Here is a 22,951-nt window from a genome sequence, read left to right as displayed (position 1 = left end):
TATGTTGGCAGCAGATCTGTTGTTAATTTCACAATTAGAATTAACTGATCTCCCATCTCTATTATTAGAAACACACTGTGCCTTAGAATTACTATTTACTTCATTCCAGGTGGCAGCTACTTGTGGATTTCTAAAAGAAAGAAAACAACCTGAAGTTATTTAAGGTAAAAAATATATGTAATAATAAAAAAATCAAAGTTTTAGAACTGCTGATAAAATAATTCCAGACTATGAACATCATTGGCTATTTCCCCATTTAAATTCATCCTCTAAATAAACGGCTCTTGCTTTTCACTAACTTCTCCTATTCACACATTTAAGAAGAAAAACATCTAAAAAAATCAAAATTACAACCAAAAAAAAATCAAAACTACACCTAAAAATAAAGAGGCAGGAAAATGAAGTTACGTACTTCTTATGATTAACTTTTAGTTGATCTAACAAACAGCAAATTTACTACTGTGTTCAATACTTCCCTATTTGTTTTTCTTTATAGAACAAGTAAGAGTACACTAACCAAAACAGCAGACTTACAGGAGAAAAGCTTAAATAAAAGGCAAACGGTAGGCACTCTACTGAGGTTTCTTTTGTTTCATATTAAATGTATTGTTAGGGTGAATATGTTAGAAAAACAACTTAAAAAAAAGTTCTTACCGAATGTTAGTAACAGGTTCAGAATTTTCATGCTCGGAATCATATTCTGACTCTTCAGTTTCTTCTTCTTTTGTGTTTTCATTTACAGCATCTGTCATCATATCTGATGTTTGCTCGTAATAATGAACTAACTCTCTTAGCTCATTCAACCTCTTTCGAACTTCATTTAACTTCCTGATAAACAAGAAAAACATTTATATTAACACCCATTTTAGCAAAATAAAGCATACACTATTTTCATACAGTAGCAGCCAGCACAAACAAAATTTAAACCCAGTCAAATATCCAGGGGATGTGACTATAATGAATGTAATTTCAAGTACAGGTTATTCAAAATCTCATCACCTTATTTACTTATGTTGTGTTACGGACAAAAGCATAAGGAACCCTCTTCCAAGTGTTCACTTTAAGCAGGTATAGATGTTAACAGCTTAAGTCTCAATGTCAAAAATATTCCTATGTTTCTTAATAAGTATCAAAAATGTAAAGTACTAAATATTCCATTAAAATAGGACCTCTTAGGCAAATCAGGTATGCAGGCATTCCTGAGCATTTACAGAAGTTCCCAATTTGTCTACAACATATAGAGATCTACCAGTTACCATACTATATAACATGTTTACCAAAAAGAATAATTAGGTTGTTGAATTTTTACTGAGTCCCAGGAATTAGGCCAATGTTTTCTAATCCTTAAAACACCTTTACGAACAAATATATTATGGCAGGTGAAGAAAAAGAGGCTTAGTGAGGGTGCTATTTGTCCACAGTCACACAACCTTGTGAGATACAATTTCAGGGCTGTCTGACTCTAGAGCCTGGGCTCTAAACCATTTGAATACAGAAATCTTTTAACTGTAGTCCCTTCATTTGGAAAACAGGAATACATTAGCTATAGAAATTACATGTTACTACAATGTCACATTTCTCTAGGACAACTCAAAGATGCACATATAACACACAAACTTATTCTACCACCATACCACTTAAGAATGTTTATCATATCAAATTAACTCAGTTTTTCCAGAATTTTCAACAAAGAAAAAACCCCCAAGATTTATCCCCATTATTCAATTCTAATCTATGTAAACAATGTTTGTAGAAATGTTTTACTGGAGTTTTTCAGTTGGATTTAGGTGGCCTTCATTTTCACTCTGATTCTGAGAAACTAGAGAAGCAGCAGGATAAGGAACAGATGATGTGAGGCTATTGGATTCTCCATTGACAACTGGTGTTAAGCCTACAGGAGCAGAGGGAGCTGCGGTTGTACTTCTCTGATCCACACTCCTTTGTGGGGAGGCTGAAGAAGGCACAACTACCAAAAAAAAAAGACCAGTTACCATAAATAAACAAATACAGCATCAAACAACACATTCATAGTTGGCTCAGACATAGAAAAATAAAAAGTAAAAGTCATTAACATCTTAAATCCTGCAGCTTTAAAATGTGAAACTTAAGGATATAACCAGGCCACTTGTTTATTAACATGTCCTTTAACCAAACACAGTTAAAACAGAAAGGAAAGAATAAGGAAAGACAAGATGGAAACCAACAAGAGCTACGATATTCTACCTTGAGAAAGTAACGAGAGTACTCCTCTGATAAACTTGGTTCCAGGTTACGTTAAATAGAGCCACTGCATATGATGTGCAAGCACACCATCTACAAATCTTTACAGGGCAACCCTAGCTGATTAGGTCCTTGAGAATGTTCCAGTCCAGAGGGATTCTATCTGGTCTCCAATATGGAACTTTTCTTGTTCCAAAAGATAAGGCAAAATTGTTAAAATGACTGTGGTACATAATACCATGAATACTACTCAGCAATAAAATTTTCTAATTAGATGATGATTAATCTTCTAAGACAGCTCTTGAACTACATTTTAATTACTTTTCTGTCCACACTGATCAGACAAAGATATCTTATGCTTTCAAGGGTAATAAATGAAGACTAAGAATCTTTGTGCTTCTCTCTCTCCTACCAGTTTATTTATTTTTTTCTCTTTATTTATTTATTTCTGGCTACGTTGGGTCTTCGTTGCTGCGTGTGGGCTTTCTCTAGTTGCGGTGAGCAGGGGCTACTCTTCATTGAGGTGCACGGGCTTCTCATTGTGGTGGCTTCTCTTGCTGCGGAGCACAAGCTCTAGGCATGCGGGCTTCAGCAGTTGTGGCTCACAGGCTCTAGAGTGCAGGCTCAGTAGTTATGGTGCATGGGCTTAGTTGCTCCACGGCATGTGGGATCTTCCTAGACCAGGGCTCAAACCCCTGTTCCCTGTACTGGCAGGCAGATTCTTAACCACTGCACCACCAGGCAAGTCCACTACCACTTTAAAACTATCATCATTTATCTCTTCCTCAGTGACAATCGTCATTTGTTGCTCACGTTATCCACTGTTACAGCTGGTTTCCGGTAGTCTTTTCTCTCTATTCCTTGACTGTTCTACCTTTTGCTCTGCTTTCACTCTGTTTCCCAACTCTGTTTCCCAGAGAAATATATGATTTTTTAGTCATCAGTAGACAGAGTGCTACTTTAATTATGTGTATAAAACTGACCACAAGGCTTTGAGTACAACTTTGGAAAAACTAAGTTTTTCTTGGCTGTGTTCATCTGTTTAGGGAGGATGGGCACTGGGATTAGCTTCTACTCTAGAGGAGGCCGAGGAGCAGCACAAGTCAGGGAAAAGAAAGGAGCACGTCTCAGGGCAGAAACAGTACAGTTCTTTGAAGGTGGCAGACAACTAGGGTGAAGTACAGGGATCCAGAGATGATGTTTCTATCCCTTGTCTGTTCTTTAATAAGACAGCATCTGGAATGCTAAAGAATAATGACCAGTTAGGGTTGACCCTACTGATTCCAATACCCAATGCTACAGCTCCTACTACCAACTGTCTGAGTAAGAGGCAGGGACCAGGCTTGGGAAGGTATGTGGCCAAGTGAGGACTAGTAACTGGATGTGAATTGGACAAAGGCAAGTAATCTGTAGAGCAGAAAAGACAGTTCCTACAGTATAACTAAGATGACTATTGGCTTTCCTATATAACTAGTACAATCAGCCCTCCATACCCAAGAGCTCTGCATCTGCGGATTTAACCAAAAGCAGATAGAAAATATTCAGGAAAAAAGAAATTCCATAAAGTTCCAAAAAGCAAAACATGAATCTGCAGCATGCTGGTAACTATTTATATAGCATTCACATGTATTAAGTATTGTAAGTAACCCAGAGATGATTTAAAGTGTACTGGAGGATATGCTTATGTTACATGCAAATACTATCCCATTTTAGATAACGGACTTAAGCAGCCTCAGATTTTGGTATCCATAGGGGTGTGGGTGTGGGTGTGGGTGTGGGTGAGGGTGCTGGTACCAATCCCCCATGGATACTGAGGGATAGTTGTATAACTCTTTAACTAGTATACCTAGGATGACTATATGCCTTTCCTAGTCCCACCTGAGATAACTATTTATGTATTTTAAAAAATGGGAAGTGTTTGGGACTTTCTGTACTAAATAAGTTTTTCATATCTCAGGTTTTTATTGTATAAATACTTTCTAAATCTGTTTCATAGTTTTAAAATCAAAGTACTAATTTGGTTTAGCTTTTCCTTAAGGAAAAATTTTGGATATGCGAAAAAGTGCAGTATTATTATGTCAAAGTGTCTAACAGTTACCTTCTCTTATACTTTTCCCTTATTTAAAATCCTACCGGGCTTCCCTGGTGGCACAGTGGTTGGGAGTCTGCCTGCCAATGCAGGGGACACGGGTTCGAGCCCTGGTCCGGGAAGATCCCACATGCCGCGGAGCAACTGGGTCCATGCACCACAACTGCTGAGCCTGTGCTCTAGAGCCCGCACGCCACAACTGCTGAAGCCCGCGTGCCTGAAGCCCATGCTCCGCAATGGGAGAGACCATGCGGTGAGAGGTCCGAGCACTGCAACGGAGGGTGGCCCCTGCTCAACGCAACTGGGGAGAGCCCGCGTGCAGCGGCGAAGACCCAACACAGCCAAAAATAATAATAAATAAATACATTTATAAAAAATAAAATAAAATCCTACCAATTTTTCAAGCCCAAATTCATTCTTTTCCTTTTCTGAATTTTACAGAACAGATCTACCATCTATTTGGCTTTACCATACATTGCCTTGTTACTTAAAAACTTTTTACATACAAGTCCTATTTCCCCACAAAAATTATAATTTTCTTGAGTAACTATGTGTTTATTCATTCACCAAATATTTACTAAGGAATTATTACATGTTGGCATATATACTTACATGTCCTCTACCTAACACTGCTTAGATTTACTTACAGGATGAATTGTTCAAATGCTCATCTCGAAGTGTATGAAGTTCTCCAAGCAGCTTGTCCATTTTTTGTTTCTTTTCTTGTAACACTCTCATTTTGCTAAAAAGCTGGACTTTCTCATCAGGTAAATGCTCTGAAACTGATGGATTTCTGCTCTGAGAAACCTCCCTAGTTAATGAAAGACTTTCTGCTTGTCTTCTATTGTCTGGAACAGGTGGAGGCTTTAAAAAAAAAAAAAAGAAAAAAAGAAAGATTAGGCGATTAAAGCTTGCAATCTCATTTTAAAAATGCATAAATTGGGCTTCCCTGGTGGCGCAGTGGCTGAGAGTCCGCCTGCCGATGCAGGGGATACGGGTTTGTGCCCCTGGTCCGGGAAGAACCCACATGCCACGGAGCGGCTGGGCCCGTGAGCCATGGCCACTGAGCCTGCACGTCCGGAGCCTGTGCTCCACAACGGGAGAGGCCACAGCAGTGAGAGGCCCACGTACCGCAAAAAAAAAGAAAAGAAAAGCATAAATAGGGCTCCCCCGGTGGCACAGTGGTTGAAATCTGCCTGCCAATGCAAGGGCCACGGGTTCGAGCCCTGGTCTGGAAAGATCCCACATGCCGCAGTGAGCCACAACTACTGAGCTTGCACGTCTGGAGCTTGTGCTCCGCAACAAGAGAGGCCGCGATAGTGAGAGGCCTGCGCACGGCGATGAAGAGTGGCCCCCACTCGCTGCAACTAGAGAAAGCCCACGCACAGAAACAAAGACCCAACACAGCCAAAAATAAATAAAATAAATAAATAAAATTTTTTTAAAAATGGATCATATATTAAAACAGCATAAATATTCTCTCTCATTTTTTCTTTTGGCTGCATTGGGTCTTCGTTGCTGCATGCAGGCTTTCTCTAGTTGTGGCGAGCGGGGGCTACTCTTAGCTGTGGTGTGCAGGCTTCTCACTGGAGTGGCTTCTCTTTCTGTGGAGCACAGGCTCTAGGGCACGCGGGCTTCAACAGCTGTGGCATGTGGGCTCAGTAGTTGTGGCTCGTGGGCTCTAGAGTGCAGGCTCAGTAGTAGTGGCCCAGAGGCTTAGTTGCTCCGCAGCATGTGGGATCTTCCTGGACCACGGATCAAACTCGTGTCCCTTGCGTTGGCAGGTGGATTCTTAACCACTGCGCCACCAGAGAAGTCCCAAAAATACATAAATATTCTTTATAAAAAGAGATAAACATTTGTGTAGGTTGTGCTGGTCGGTAAGTATATATGCCTTTCCTATTCCCAAATTATATACATACTATTCCCTGATGTGCCACCATATCTATGTAACAGTATATATATACTGTTTTATAGACACACGTAACTACACAGTAGGGATTCACTGGATGTTATTAACTGGATCTAAATTAAGTGCTACAAATGCCATATTTTATATAGAATAAACCTTCAAAAATCTCATTCTCTTGTCATCTTTTTAGAACCACAATCATAAACTTTAACTTCTTAACCTATCAGTTTCTCCTACCGCTTCTTTGCTACTAAAAAAAAAAATTTATGAAACATTTAAAAAATCCACTAAGGATTAGGGAATCATATAATGAGTAACCAGCACTGAGCTTAGTCAAATTTTAGTATTTTGCCACATTTGCATCAATTCTTTCTTTAAGAGAAATATATTACAGATAATGGCTAAAGCTTTATACATAGAAATCCTGACCCCATTACTCTCTCGAGATAACCACAATCTGGAATTAGACACCTACCATTCTCAAACGTATTTTTATTTTGTAATACCTATGAAGGTATCCATAAAAAAAAAATACTGCGGGCTTCCCTGGTGGCGCAGTGGTTTAGAGTCCGCCTGCCGATGCAGGGGACATTGGTTCGTGCCCCGGCCCGGGAAGATCCCACGTACTGCAGAGCGGCTGGGGCCATGAGCCATGGCCGCTGAGCCTGTGCATCTGGAGCCTGTGCTCCGCAACGGGAGAGGCCACAACAGTGAGAGGCCCGCATACCGCAAAAAAAAGAAACAAACAAAAAAAAAACACACTCTACACACTGTAAAACATAAGCTACGTAGTATCCTTCTTAAACTTGCATTTTCATTCATTAGCTCTGGTTCATTTCCTGTAACCGGTTATAGGATTTCACTCTATGTATATATCATACCTTACCAATCCATTTTCCTGTTCATGGACATTTAGATTGTTTCTGCTTTGCTATTAATACAATGCTGCCATGAACATTCTTGTATGCATCTCCTTTTGAACAGGGTCACTAGGAAAAATGTACTAGAAATTGCTAAACAACTCTCCAAAGTAGTTAGATCATCTTCTTTCATTTAAACTTGGGTCAGCAGACAGAAGATAATGCATTTTCAATTATACCCATCTCCAGTGGAAAGGTACTAATTCACCCTTTCTCACTCAACAGACTGAAATTTTGCATTTATATCATTACTTACAAAGGTCATCAAATTATAACACTTATTAACTCTGAAATTAAACTTAAAAGCTTCCTTAAAATTGTTAGTAAAACATTGCAAAAGCATAGATTCACACTAACTTAAGTTTAACAGTTGTGACTATTAACAATCTTAAAGGTGAAATAAGAATGCGTCATCTAGGAGCATACAAAGGGGAAATTTCACTAATCACTTCATTCAAAGTAGGTATTTCCTCTAAATTAGTGTTTCCCAAAGCATAGTCCCGAGACTTCCAGCACTGGAATCACATGATGGGAAGCCCACCCCAAATGTATGAATCATAATTTTGGAGGTAGGGGGATCCCACTGACCAGAAATCTACATTTTTTAACAATCATGCCAGGTGATATGTATGCTCAGTAAAGTTTGCAAAGCACTGCTTTAGTTAATGTGATTTTAAATCCAGTATACCAAAAAAATGAAGTTACCTGAGAATCACGAAGCTGATTATGAAAACGCTGAATTAAATCATTCAATTCTTCATTTAGTTCAGATGTGATACTGACTCCAGATAGGCTACCTGTAGTTTCTGTTACAACTGGAAAGGAAGTTAACAACTTTCATTCAAACAAATAATTTAATAATTCATTAAAGCAAATAAATAAAAAATAACACTTTAATTTCTGAGAAGCTAAAAAGAAATTTAGGGGGAAAAAAGAAATTTTAAAAATCTCAACGTAATTTGAAACTAGTTAACCCTCAGATTTACCTGTCAACCAATCATTTTATAAGTTTCCATCTAACCTGAAAATAAAGGGACACTCACAAAACTCTAGTATAGTGGTTCATCTTTTTCTTTCCCAACATTCAAGGAGGGATACTGTTACATCCCAATTAGGAATAGTGACTCAACAGAGTCCGGGTGTGGGAAGGTCCACCAGGTTGGGTTGGAGGCGTGGTGGGCAAAGTGGTTCGTCTGAAAAAGCACAGCTAATTCTGACCAGTCTCAATCCCCACCTCCCCAACAGAATCAATGTTCTACTACAGGGGCTGGCAAACTTTTTTTAAAGATTCAGATAGTAAACATATTAGGCTTTGTGGAGATATAGTTCTTGTCTCAACTACCCAACTCTGCCACTGTGGGGCAAAAGCAACTATATACAATACATAAACAAATGGACATGGCTGGGTTCCATAAAATCTTATTTCAGGCAGTGGGCCAAATCCAGCTGGCTATATATAGTTTGCCGACCCCTACTGTAGAACAGATAATTTATTGAAGGAGTTGCTTGTGATACGAGTCATACTAAAAGACCACAGTTTTTATCTTCCTAAGGCAGTATTCTGATGACAATTTTCATAATAGTTACTCTCTATTACTCAACCACCCCAAGCTTATCTTTCCAGCTCTAAAAGAGACAATGACTATAAACTGTTTCTGTTTTGAAGGAAAATATTAGCTTTTTCAATGAGAAATTAGAATTACAGGGCAGGGTAGATTCTCATGTATCCAGTCCAAAGTACTTGGGAAAAAAAAAAGCAATTACAGTCTAGATAACACACAACTTGCTAGTTAAATGGTTAAAGGAACACTCTTTCCCATGACAATTACTGTAAGTTTGTTTTTTCATCAGTATTCTCCTGCAAAATCTCATAAATGCAAGAGAAAATCTGTTTTCAATCGTTAACCTAAAATTCTTTTTGAAATAGTACATAAAATAAATTCAAATTTTAACTCCTGTTTATTCTCCTCCTGGTGCTTGTCTCATAATAGTACATTAAAAAAAAAAAGAAAGAAAGAAAGAAAGATTACCTGCTTACTTAAAAATAAAGGTTTATATTCAGAAATAGAAGACCCATGACCTGGAACTCAAGAAATCTGATTCTACTAAAATTCCATATAAGCCTAGGCAAGTCACGAACTCTGTGTTAGAGTTCCTTCTCTCTAAAGTGAGAATTATAAAAAAAGCCCTGGCGACTAACCTACAGTTTTGTGGTGATCAAATGAGATGACGTAAATATAACTATTTGAAATAACACAACTATCACAAGAAAGTCTCTGAAATCTGATACTCCAATCTTGAAAAACATTTTAAAAGTTGGTCATTAACCGAACTGTATTTGTCATTGTTAAAATATTTTGTTTTTTCCTAAATCTAACAGCTAATGATACTTTGAATTTTGCAAGGGAAAAATGGGGATGAAAATTTGCATATTATATACTATTATATACTATACCATATATATTCTATACGACTATATAATTATTACAAAAGAGTAAGTTACTTGCAAGTCATAAAGTTCCTTATGAAAATGCAAAATTAAATTACATATAACAGTGATCAGAAGGCTGAGCCAGTGGGCTAGGTGTGGACAACACGATAAATTGAGTAACCACAGTAAGGACCTAAAATGGAGAGCTCACAGGAGATAAATTATTATAAGACTGTAATGACAGACTACTAGAAAATATAATTTGGCTTTAAGTTTTAATAAGTAACAATATGTTTTCAACTTAATGAGAAATTAAACACGTAGGTTTGCCAATAACAAGACAAACTATAAAGTTAGACTCAATACTAAAGAATTCAATACAAAGGATGGGGAAAGGTTTCTTAAACAAGATCCAAAATACAAAACTTAAATCACTAAGATGTATACTTTATTAATCTTATAATTTTATATGTCAATTATACCGCAATAAAGCTGAAATTTTTTTAAAAATGAAAAAAAAAGAATTCAATACAATTTCCATCTAAGTGATACATGGCTATGAGGGAAAGAAGGAGAAAGAAAAGAACATTTCTGAGTCTCAGGGAGACTGGATAGGATATAAATTTAGTTCAAAGGAACTAGTGCATACAATTGGATACCTCACTACTCATGTCAGAAGCCAAAGAAGCTTACATTTATTCACTGCCTCACTTAAGGTTTTAACCCTTCCTTGGCAGGCAAGCAAAGTACAGCAATCCTAGTTAAATAAAGTACAAAAGGCAGAAATATAAGCAACAAGAGCCCTATAAATTTGAGGTACAAAAACAAAACTACATCCTGTCCCTTTTACCTCTTAAGGGTACTCTCTGATGAAAAGGAGAGCGAGCTGGCTGTCTGCACGGTACAGTATGATGACCAGGAGTTGTCCCTGCAACCTTTTCTGCATAACCAGAGAAAAGCACAGGACAGGGTAAGCCTCACATGTAGGTTTCTAAACTAGACAACAATCAAGATCTAATTATATAATAACCAGCATCCACCTTGCAATCATATCATTATTTTTGAGCCTTACTTATAACAACATTCTAAGATGGTGGCATACCAGAATCATCCATCACAGCAATAGCTTGCTCTGCCTTATGCTGCAGAGCAAGAAGAGCAGCTTGTCGTCCCTGCAGAGCTCTCAGCTGCTCCTGCTGCTGTAACATCCTTTTTAATAAATCGTGTTGTTTCTTCAAATTTTCTATCTCTTCCATAGGCTCCTGCTGAGGATCTCTGGCCTGAAAAATAAAACCAACAACACTTATATCTTTTAAAATCCATGTTCCTATTTCAACTACCAACGGCAAGGTACATACATAGATAATAAACTAGTATTAAATATACAACCCTAGATACAGACTTGAAAGAAAAAGAAAATGATGACACAGAGACAGCCTGTCATGTTAAGAGTTAGGTAGTTAGGTAATTTCAAGGTAAAAGACCATATGCATATGCTTAGCATGAAGAATTAACAAAAAGAAAATAAAAGAAAAGGCATACAAAAAGGAAGACAGGAAGGCCGACACACACACACACACACACACACACACACACACACACACGAATGAGGGATCCAGGCCAGGCCTTACAGAAAAGGAAGAGCAGATCATACCAGGCTAATGCCCTAAAAGTAGCCCTGGAGAAAGACCAGACTAAAAAACTCTTCTGCCCCATTCCTAGAAGTGATGTTTAAAAACCAACAAAACAAAAACAAACCAACTATTTTCTAACTACGGATGGAAATTTTAAAAATATACTTTTTATTTGATTATTTGATGTGAAAGACTTTAATTTACTTGCATCACTTTATATTATCATACAGTAAAGAAAAAATATTATCTTTTGCATCAAAGATATCATTACTATTTTTTCTTTCAAAAGATGCTCATTTAATGCTGAGTCTGAGGACATAAGTTACTTTGAAATTCCCCCCAAAAGATAACATTTTGCCTAAAAGAGGAACAGATTAAATAGGTGCCACTTATAAGGAATTATAAAATTTTAAATGTTAATCTTAAAACTATTCAAGTGTAACCCAACCAGAAAAAATGAAGTCAATTAATCAAAGAGAGAAAGTTAAATACAACCTGGAAACAATAAATAAGACAAATTATGCATGAACTGTATACCATAATGGTATTTTTCATCACTGATTTGCCTTTTAAAAATTTCTGTATCTTAAAAGTTTAATGATTTTAGCTAATATTTACATAAAATATTTCTATTAACTTAGAAATAGTCAATTTTAAATTTGCATTGCTACCAAATTGGAGACTTTAAATGAATGATCTCCCCTGGCTCTGACCAAAGTTAACAAGGAAAATAAACCTCAGTGATTTCTTTTCAAAGTAAAAATGAACTGATCTGTTCTCCCTATGTACATTTGATTCCAAGAAAAATTATGGAGAACACAGATGGCTCCAGAGAAATTCCCTTCTGGGTAACATTCCTTAACAATACTTTGCAAAAACCTCTTCTCTTTACCTCCCCAAGTAGGACTCATTAGTATTGTAAATAAGAATGAGTAACTGTGATAACTTGGCAAGCAATAAAAATAATTACATGGCTCAGAATTAAGAACTCAAAGAAAGGAAGCTCAAATAGGAAGTAGAAGACTACAGTTAGAATGTTTGATGTAGGTATCAGAGAAGCCAGGTCAGTGCTCTATCCAGGACTGGCCAACTAGACTTTACGAACATGGAAGAGAAATAATGTACCTTGGTTAAGCTAGTATTTACTGGAGACTTTCCAATAAACTAAAGCCATTTTCAAATCAAGTACAATTTACTCAGTTCTCTCCCATCTTATACAAGTGGAGTTACCTAGTTAACATTACATTCATTGCTATGAAAATTCATCTTCTTAGTTCTTGCTCATTTCAAGACTATTTACATCTTGAAAAAATAATTTGAAGGGTGAGAGATAACTATCAATCTGAGATAGGTAGCCATCTCAGATCTGATCCAAATTAATTTCATCAAAGTCACTAGTAAAATATAAAACCAAACCCAATCAGGTACAGATTTCAGTGGAACAACTTGGAGAAATCTCTCCAGGTTGACATCAATCAAATACTCGAACAAAGCATCAGTGATAAGTGACTAAGAAAAGAAACATTACACAAATAAGGCAAAAAGTCATCTAGGATAAAAGAAAACCATCAAGAATGCATTATCTCCATCTAATTCATAATCCTCCCACCTCAAAAATAGTTTAGACCTCAAGCTAACCTTAAAGCTATCTAATTTTGAAGAAATTACTAAACAATTTAATATTATGGTTTCTTACCCTTTAAAATGCAAACTTTTAAAAAGAACTTTAATCCTTATTAGTCACATTTATTTGCAAAACTTTAATACTCTAATTATAAAGAATTCTGAACTTCAGATTTTTCACTAATCCAAAGATGAATTCCCAACAATTTTTGAAATTAGTGGAGTTTTATTACTGCTTAGTAACTTTTGCATCCACATAAATAACATTTCAGACTAATAATTAGAAAAGATGAACTGAGGGAGGTGGGTGGAACTACAATCAAATATAAAGAAAGCGAAGATGAGAAAATGGTAATAAAAATACCTGGGGATAAAAACATGGCAAGAAGATGGTGCATGGAATAGAAATCCAAAAAAGGAGGCCAGGACTATACGCATCCTTCAAACACATATTTTCATTTAAACGTTCTGAGTCACTTTCAGTAAGTACATTCTTAGTTTACAAATTAAAAAAAATAACTTAAGCATGAAATCTCGAGTTGCATACAGGTAACACATTTCAGAAAACCCTAAGTCTTCCTTTCCTCTACTCAACTGATGTTCTTCCAATAATTCTTCATGGATCCAAATATATTTTTATGGCTGAAAAGTACTTCAGTTAATATGTATTCTAAGTTTTGTCATCTGAAAGGTGAGAAACTATAAGCCCAGAGAAGATAAAGCTGTGATTTATCCAATATCACAGTGAGGGGAAATCAGATTCTAAGTTCTAGGTTAGTGCTTTTCACATCATACTATCTGCCCCAAAATTACATCCATAGACTATGTCTTCTGTATTTAAAACTACCTCTGAAGAAGCATAGTCTAGTTCGGGAGACAAATCTAGCTCACATGAAGTAACTAGAAATGATAAAAACGATAGCAAAAAATGGGTAGATGGTATTTTTAAAAGCTTACGAATGCTCTAAGAGCTGAGATTAAGTGTGGGGGAAAGATGAGTATGGGAAAACAATGAGGGCATGGGTATTCAGGGAAAGCTCTTTTTAAAAATTATGCAACGTCATCGTGTCTATAAAATATTTCATAAAATGGACTCTGCCCTTGTAGGCAACTCAAGAATATCAATTATCTCCTGTCAAGCTGCAACTCACAAGGTTGCTTTAAGCTCTGAACCTCAGTTAAGACACCAACTTTTTTCCCTAGTCTTCTAACAGAATACTACATTTTGAAAGGATGTTAAGGAGGGAATGAAGGTAGGTGGGGAGAACAACAGATTCTGCATAACAGAGAAAGAATAAAGTCAGTCAGTGGGAATTAGGGTTTTTTCTAAGAAAATGAAATCATTTTATGAACACAGTACTGATAGAACTACCCTAGCATGGCCCTAAGAATCAAAAGATTAAAAAGAATCAAATTAAACTCCAGAAAGAAGTTCAAGAGAAAATAATATTTATAAGGACATTATTCAAAGAAACTTAAAAACAGGAAAGTGGTTTTTAAAAGCAAACCTAACGCCTTAGGGGAAAAAAGTAAAACTGGAAGATGCTATGCTGTAGTAACTGTCAACTCAAGTTCTGTTTGTCACTATTCAGAAGACTTAAGAAAGGAACATTAAGTTCCAAAGGATCTATTTTCCCCCATTCACTTTCTCTCCTCCAATGCTAGTAGTTTTAAAAATAATCAGCTACTTTACTATTCTGTTGAACTGGGACACCTTTTGCTTAACATTTTATAGTAAGATCACTATAGCTGACTTCAAACTATATCTTCAAACTCTTGTGGGAGAGCGGGGAGACACCATAATATCTAGAGGTTAAACTTTGTCATTTTTAAATGCCACAAAAATATAAAATATGTACATAACAGAAAGGAAAGCCTAATCCTAGGTAATAAGCTAGTAATAAAACATAGGAAATTGGTCTTATCTATACTCAATTATTAAAATAGTACTTTACTCCTGTCAAATATGAGCACTTTTACAAATGCTATTTTTTTCAAACTGTTTTAAGTGGAACTACACAAATAGCTGTCTTTAAACCTTTCCTGAGTGTCTTTATGCAAATCATGGAAAATTAAAAGAAAGAACATTTACAGCAAACTTTGGAGAAAAAAGTAGCAAAAACATCAGGCAACAAGTCAACTGGATAATTTTTTTAAAAACAGAATGGAAGAAGGGATTTCCAATGGGAAGAAAAATATAAACAAAAAAACACTAAAAATATTGGGTTGGTCAAAAAGTTCGTTTGGGTTTTTCCATAGGATGTTAGGGAAAAACCCAAACGAATTTTTGGCCAACCCAATATTTCATTATTAAAAAAACAGGAAAGCTAATTGCTTGCTCTATTTTTTCTTTCTTTAATGAATGACTACAGGAAATAAGACAAAACTTAAAAATACCATCTTAATCCATGAACACAAATATCAGAAACAAAAGGCAACTAATGGTCAAGGTTTAAGAATGTGTTATATTTTGAGTTCTCAACAGCAAAAAAAGGAAAATGGATTAAGTTTCAAGTCCTTTGTTAATACAAATTAAAAACAGCTGCCACACATAATCCATGGAGAGGAGAATAAGAAAGCAGAAAAGGAAAAAAAGTGTCACTAAGGGACAGCATTTTACTAATGCAAATTACAGTACAATTAACCATGTTAACGTACATATTTAAAAGTTAATAGCAACAACAAAAAAGAAAATAAAGGAGAGGAAATATGAACAAAAGAGGTGCTCATTTAGAGACTTCCCAAGTTAATATTGTGAAGTATACCTTTGAGGGAAATCCACGTTTTCGGCTATATTTCCTATTAGGCCTCAGTTCCCTGTCATTCTGAGGAGGTCTGTCACCTTTCCCTTTTGGACTTGTTGTAACGTCAATGTCTGAAACCTGTTCTTGTGAAGCTGAATTCCCTAGTTTGTCCTCAATGCACGGCCGAATTCTCAGACTAAAAGATGCCTCCTTTATTAAATAGTGTAACATATTAATTTCTTAACACAAACTCCTGTTTAACATATAAGCCAGTCTTGTAAATAAATATAAAAAATTACAAGTCCATCTTTTAGAAAATCAATCCACCCTCCCCCAAGTGGCAATAAAACTTTAAGTTAGACTTTTAAATTCCTATAGACTAGACTCTGGGCTTATTATAATTAAGTGAATATCATATCCTAGGCAATAAGCTATACAACAACTGCTGAAGCATATTTCAACATTTATTCTGCTGTTATTAACTTTCAAAATTTCCTGATTTAATGATATGAAAGAAAGTCTCATCATGGGGAATACGATACACACTAGCATATAAGTTATAATAATCATCTATATCATTTCCCACTCCTCTCCAACAGAATTCCTTTACCGACATGCCCCAACCCTTCCACTTCTGCTGGAATGAAATGTGAGAAAGAAATTATTCCCAGCACCACTGTAAATAGAAAAACAATTTCCCCGCAGGAGAATCCATTCTTCAACAACCATTTGGATCAAGCCCTCTGAGCATCTCCTGGTGAAAATAATGGAGAGAAAAAAAATTCAAATTTCCTCTTCAAATCAGGAAGGGCAAGGAAGAGAAAGGAGGCAGACAGGAAACTATGCAGGTCAATATTAAAAGGAAACAAACCCTCAAATTCCTAATGCTGAATGGTACTTTGGAACATACCTCGGACACAAAAGATACACGTGGCTATCCTTTCACAAGAAAGGTATTACTGATAACAGGCTTTCAAGTTTACTAATGCATGGTTGTAGGTTCATCTGCTAAAATTAAAATGCTTAAAAGTATACTAGTTTCATACTAACTTCTACGAACTAAGTTTATTTTATAAATCTTTCCTCAAAGTTCTGTAAATTTCTGATTATTTTTCCAAAAGACAGTATTTTGATACATTCCATTTTGCAGAGTCAGAATTTATAGTATTTTTCTCACTGGAATAAATCCCAAAGTAAATGCTACCCTGTCCCATTTTCATCTCAGTTTATCAGTCGTCTGGTTTTGCTTCCGTTCTAAGCTAGCCTGAGAAATGAGAATCCTAACAGCCTTAAAATGGTTCCTCAATGGGAAATTAACTTGGAGACTTTTCCAACAGACGACATGCTAAGCAATGACACTGTACTTATAGCTCTTACATCCACAATGAATTTTAACTTTCCCAATGCTTCTTAAAATGAGTAAAGCTGTGCTTAATGAAACAAACTAGAAAAACCAGGTTTCTGCAAATTGAAGATCAGATATTATTAGATTTAATCAACCATTAAAACTATTTTTAATGCTAATAAATAAAACTTTTAAACTTCCATGTTCAAAAAGAATATATACAGCATTAACAATCTGAGGGTTTCTTCCCTGAGATAAACTTTTCATTAAGGAATGCCTGCAAAAATATCATCGTGAAAAACGGGGGAAAACTTTATATCTTCATTTCCAGCACTTTAATTACTAAAAAGCCGCTTACCGTGGTATCTGAAGCCTCAGACTGCACATCTATGTTTAGCGATGTGCTCTCAGCTACAGAACCAGATCCCACAGCTGAATCTATAGTCCGAACATCCTCCTCCTCATTTTCTCTAGCCTGAAATATTTTAGCGGTATAAATCATACAACTATTAAAAAGGGCAATAAAATGTTACAATGGATGGCACGATTTTTTGAAAATATATTAACTCCTCTGGGGTGGCATCAGAATGTCATCAGTACATGTACACTGATATACTACAAAAATAACTCAATACGTTATTTAAAGGGTCCAAAACTTACAAGAATTTTTTGGAGAAATTTCATATATGACTTTTCTTGTTCTTTAAGGTGATCTATTAGATGAGTAAGGCGCTCAACATTAGCAGATCTTTCATTTTTCTCTACAAGATCTTCCCGCATGGAACTAGCTTTAGTAATATAGTCACGAATCTGAACAAGCCTGCTTACAATCTGCAAGGGAAATATTTGGGGTGGGGGGGGAATTATAATTATAGATTTTAATTTCAAATAACTAAAGATACGTCTAGGTTTATTGTGTGAATTCATACATGTAAAAGATCTGAATCAAATTTAGAATTTAATCAAAACATAACAGGCAATACTAACAATTCCAATTACTGTTAACTTAAAAATTTCAAAATGTGTTTTAGTTTCATTACTTGGGAACTTCATTTTATAAAACTGCGTATCAAACATTTATATAAATTTCTCTACTGTTTATATATTTCTTTATAAATAAATTTTAAAAATTAAGATACTTTTGAAAAATAATTTTTTCAAAAAATTATACAACCATTTAAAAAAATTTCTACAGCAATCTATTAATCACATTGCTCCCAATTGCTCTTCACCAAAAATTAGCAATACAGCATTTGGCAGATGAACAGAAGTCTTAATTTACCTTACTATGCCATTTCTACAATCATTTTGGTAAAAAGAAATTTACACCATTTTGAGTAAATCTGATAGATTAATGAGGAAGGTCAGAGAAGTACTTTAATTCTACCTAAAATTCCTATGTGCATAACCCAATATTTTTTTTAAATCTTAATGAATCTACTTTGAGGTTTATGAAAGCAAAGAGCAAAAGAAAGAATTTTTATCACCTGGCTGCTCTCCATTGCAGGCTCTCCTCTCCCATCTTCTTCAGAGACTTGACAGTTTTGCAAAAGGTCATTACTTAAAGCAGAAGCAAACAACTCTTTACATTGTGCTGATCCAATCATTTCTCTCTTTTGAGGATTTACAGCAGCATCTTTGCTCTTGTTAGTATTAATCTGCATAGGCAAAAAGTTGAAGGGCTTTCGGTTTTCACTAAGCTGACGTTTGTTGTTAGCAGCTGTTGCTCTACCTTGAGAATCACTTCCAATGCTTCTCTATATATGAAAAAGAAACCAAATCCCACAAACATTAATCTTTCAAAATTAAAAAAATCCAATGTTCTTAGTTTTACCATCAGATATTGATTCACAAGGTGCATATAAACAGATTTGCTGTAAGATTCAAAACAGCTTCAGACCTACAAAATTCTTTTAGTAAAATATCAAAATTCAATTATCACGTCCTAGGCCTCATTCTGTCAGACAATTCAAATGATGAATATGAGCAAGACTAGTCTAAATGAAGTAGCAGGATTATGAATCATATTTATAACTCATATTGCTAGTCATACTTGATCACAGAATATAACATAGGCTTTGGACCCAATGAATCAATGTTAATTAATATGAACATCAACATAAAGATGTGTCAATGTAGGACTTCCCTGGTGGCACAGTGGTTAAGAATCCACCTGCCAATACAGGGGACACGGGTTTGATCCCTGGGCCAGGAAGATCCCACATGCCATGGAGCAACTAAGCCCATGTGCCACAACTTCTGAGCCTGTGCTCTAGAGCCCGCAAGCCACAACTATTGAGCCCGCGTGCCTAGAGCCCGCACTCCTCAACAAGAGAAGCCACCGCAATGAGAAGCCTGCGCACCATAAGGAAGAGTAGCTCCCACTTGCCACAACCAGAGAAAGACCACACGCAGCAAGGAAGACCCAACGCAGCCAAAAATAAATAAATAAATTTTAAAAACAAGATGTGTCAATGTGAAGCACTGTCTGATAAAGTACTCAACTCAGCGCCCGGCATACAGTAAATGCTCAATAATTAACACATAGGTGACTAAATGATATATGATCATCACCATCATACCAGACTTGAATCTACCTTTATGCATATTTGGAAAACTTATCTCTATGAAGTACAGATGTGACAGTAAAATGTTAAGAGTTCATTATCATTTCTACTTGCTTTTAGTTCTAAACTTGATTTCAGTGATTATAAATACAAACAACTGTTTTATTCTAAACTTGAGATAAGCCAGCACATCCCACACTTAACAAATGACAAATATTCTAAACTGGATATTCCCTTTTGCTTAAGAGCAATCTTACTCAGTTACTAGCATGCATAATTTAGTTTCAAAATGAAATCATTTAAGTTAGTCATATAGTATAATAATAAAGTCCCAAGAGACTTGTCCTCAGCAAGTTTAGAAATAAGGACTTTATTGCCCTCCAAAGAACACAGTACCATCACAACAGATTAATATTCTCTCCATATGCACAGAAACTAAGAAAAAGGAAATAAACAGCTCAAATTTATTAAGACAAACTACTTTGTCTATTGCCAATATTTTCCACAGTCATAACTTGATTTTTAAAATAATTTACAAACCTGATCTAAATCACTGAAGTTTATCCGCTGTTTAAGTTTCTCTAATTCTGCCTGCTCGGGAACAGACATCTGCGTCATGTATCTACTATGCGGAAATGTATGTGGAGTCTTCGTTCTTCGCCTTCCAACTCCTGGCGATGACTCCGGAGAAATATCATTAGTTACCCTTTTATCACTTTCTACACCAAACTTTTTCTTATTCTTTTCTGATGATCTATTTGCCTTCTTCTGTTGGCCACCCCAATCCTTTAAAAAAAAGTACAGGCAAAGGTTAATCTGGCCTCTATCAAATCAGGAAAATATTTTGGTACACTTAAAAATTTTTGGTCAAAATTTTAAATGACAAACATTTTTCACATAAATACATAGTCTTAGAGACAATTATTTACTTGTACTAACCCATTTTCCCTCCACTATACCTAGCCTAAATTTCAAACTGTGCTGAAATTATAATTATTCAGAAAATAATTACTTTCCTATCATAGGTCATTAACAAATACAAATACCCAAACTCCAAACCTAGCATCAGTCTGAATATTTTCAAAAGCGTTTTTAAAAATGGTTCCTTACTATTTATAAACTGAATAGTGAAATAAATTATATATATCTTTACTGGCCTCCTTTAAAGTCAGTATATATAGGTAGACAGATCTGGAATCAACCTGTGTTCTAAAGCAATTATTGTTATAGGAAGAAATGCCCCACTGTGTGACCCCAGGCAATTTATTAAACTTCCCAAGATCTCAGTTTCCTAATCTCTAAAATAGTGTCACCTTTAAAACACGATTAATAATAACATACATAAGGGGAGGGTGGGACAAACTGGGAGATTAGGTTTGACATAAATACACTACCGTGTGTAAAACAGATAGCTAGTGGGAACCTGCTGTATAGCACAGGGAGCTCAACTCGGTGCTCTGTGACAACCTAGATGGGTGGGATGGGGGCGGAGGAGGGAGGTCCAAGAGGAAGGGGATATAGGTATACATACAGCTGATTCACTTCATTGTACAGCAGAAACTAATACAACATTGTAAAGCAATTATACTTCAATAAAAAAAAATTTTTTTAAGAAAAAACGTACATAAAACAGCTAGCACAGTGCCTAGCATATAGTAAGCAATAAATATAACTATTATTTTCTATAGGCAACAACGTACTACATGATAAGGTCTAATATGAAATGATAAAAAACGTTTAATAATTTTTTTTCTTTCTTTTTTTTTTTTTTTTGTGGTACGCGGGCCTCTCACTGTCGTGGCCTCTCCTGTTGCGGAGCACAGGCTCCGGACGTGCAGGCTCAGCGGCCATGGCTCACGGGCCCAGCCGCTCCGCGGCATGTGGGATCTTCCCAGACCGGGGCACGAACCCGTGTCCCCTGCATCGGCAGGCGGACTCTCAACCACTGCGCCACGAGGGAAGCCCAAAAAAATGCTTAATATTTTAACTAGAAAACATTTTTATTTACTTAGCTATACTCACATAACGCATTCAACAAAAAAGGTATAAATTCCCACTTTATCCATATTGGAAGAGTCTTTTAGTTTTACTCTAGTAAAATCTTTTGGGATAGTTTTCTCTTTTATAATAAAACTCCTTTCTCTACAAACTGTCCCTCCACCCCAATCCATGTGTGGGTGTTCCTGCCAACCTCTTGTTCTACTTACCCCACCCAATCCTGGCCATAGATGACTGGAAAAGAGATGCATATCTAATCCAAATTGGGATAATCATATGTTAAAATTCCAAATTGGAACTAAGAGATAACTAGTCAGTATATAATTGCAGCCATAGCTGAAAACTTTAGAACGAAGGGGCAGCCATAGTATACCACATGGACCAGAGAGGAGAGAAAACTAGTCTGTGAAAAGGAGTTGCGTTAAGCAGAGGCACACAGAAGCAAAGAGTCAGCGTAATGAAAAAGTAATTCTTGACAACTTTCTGGTTGCTTTTCCTAGTCCCTTCCTAAAACCCAGCTATATTCCTTTAAGTTGTTTTCCATAAAATATCTTTATATCCTTGTAATAAATCTCCTTTTTGGCTTAAGCTAACTCAAGTTGATATGTTACCTACAAACAAAAATGTCTTAAAGTAATATAACAAATAGCTTTGGGTCATTTAATGTCTTGGACAGCAAGAAAAAATGTGTTTTCAAAGAGTTTCAGTGAGTATGACTTGGCTAAGTCAGGGGAAAGCTGCATTCTAACATTAGTAGCCAACGACACACCATCAATAGTAAGATATCCTACCATGTTGTTGAGTCGGTCATCAACACCCTCATTGCTCCAGTTTGGTAAATCCTGATCATTCATGCCTTCTTCAAAAGAACCTCCTCCTGTGGCCATACTGGCTTTTATAATTAATGTTCTGCAAAACAAGTGAAAACTAACTTTCCTAACACATAAAAACAAACTGTAATTTAAATAATTCCATGAAGCTTAGCAATATGAAAGAATATCAGAAAAGCTGATTTTATGAAATAAAAGAGGCACTGTCAACTACACATCACAGACGAAATGATTTAGCTGCCATAGGCATAGTACGATTAGCATGCATTAAGTAGCCAAAGTGATGGGGAGGGGAAGGAAAAATCTCAGAATATCCACTGTGTCAGCTGGCTTGCATGCTTTAAGGTTATTCAATTTAATTTATTCAACACAATCCTAAAAGGTAGAGTAATCAGGTAGGAAAAAAGTTATTAATAGCTGAACCAAAACTGCCCTTCGAAAAGAAACTAATACCCCCAAAGACCTGGGCATTTGTTTTGTGTCAAAGATTCAAAGAAGGCAGAATGGCTCTGCATGGAACATGAAGAAAGGTTTGGTCTTAATGGGAAGGTAATGGTAAGCAAGATGAAAAGAAAGCAGCAAGAGAGAAACAGGACCAGGTAGGTGAAATGGCCGATAAAAACCAAGAATACAGTGGC

At 36.0% G+C, this 22,951-nt stretch overlaps 1 protein-coding gene across 1 annotated transcript; it reads right to left on the bottom strand.

Moving 5' to 3' along the window:
- Positions 1 to 1,760: 1,760 nt before the first annotated feature.
- On the bottom strand, positions 1,761 to 22,370 carry LOC136141691 (pericentriolar material 1 protein-like). Its single transcript, XM_065899794.1, has 9 exons — positions 22,275 to 22,370; positions 20,026 to 20,271; positions 18,406 to 18,675; positions 17,579 to 17,749; positions 17,277 to 17,393; positions 10,675 to 10,852; positions 7,847 to 7,956; positions 4,957 to 5,173; positions 1,761 to 1,951 (listed from the first exon to the last, which is right to left on the bottom strand). The coding sequence occupies exons 1-9, from the start codon at positions 22,368 to 22,370 to the stop codon at positions 1,761 to 1,763; spliced, it is 1,596 nt and encodes a 531-aa protein (XP_065755866.1).
- Positions 22,371 to 22,951: the final 581 nt, after the last annotated feature.

Source organism: Phocoena phocoena, chromosome 21 (assembly GCF_963924675.1).
Source record: "Phocoena phocoena chromosome 21, mPhoPho1.1, whole genome shotgun sequence".
NCBI lineage: Eukaryota > Metazoa > Chordata > Mammalia > Artiodactyla > Phocoenidae > Phocoena > Phocoena phocoena.
Note: the sequence above shows the minus strand (reverse complement) of the source record. Positions and strands in the feature narration are given on the sequence as shown.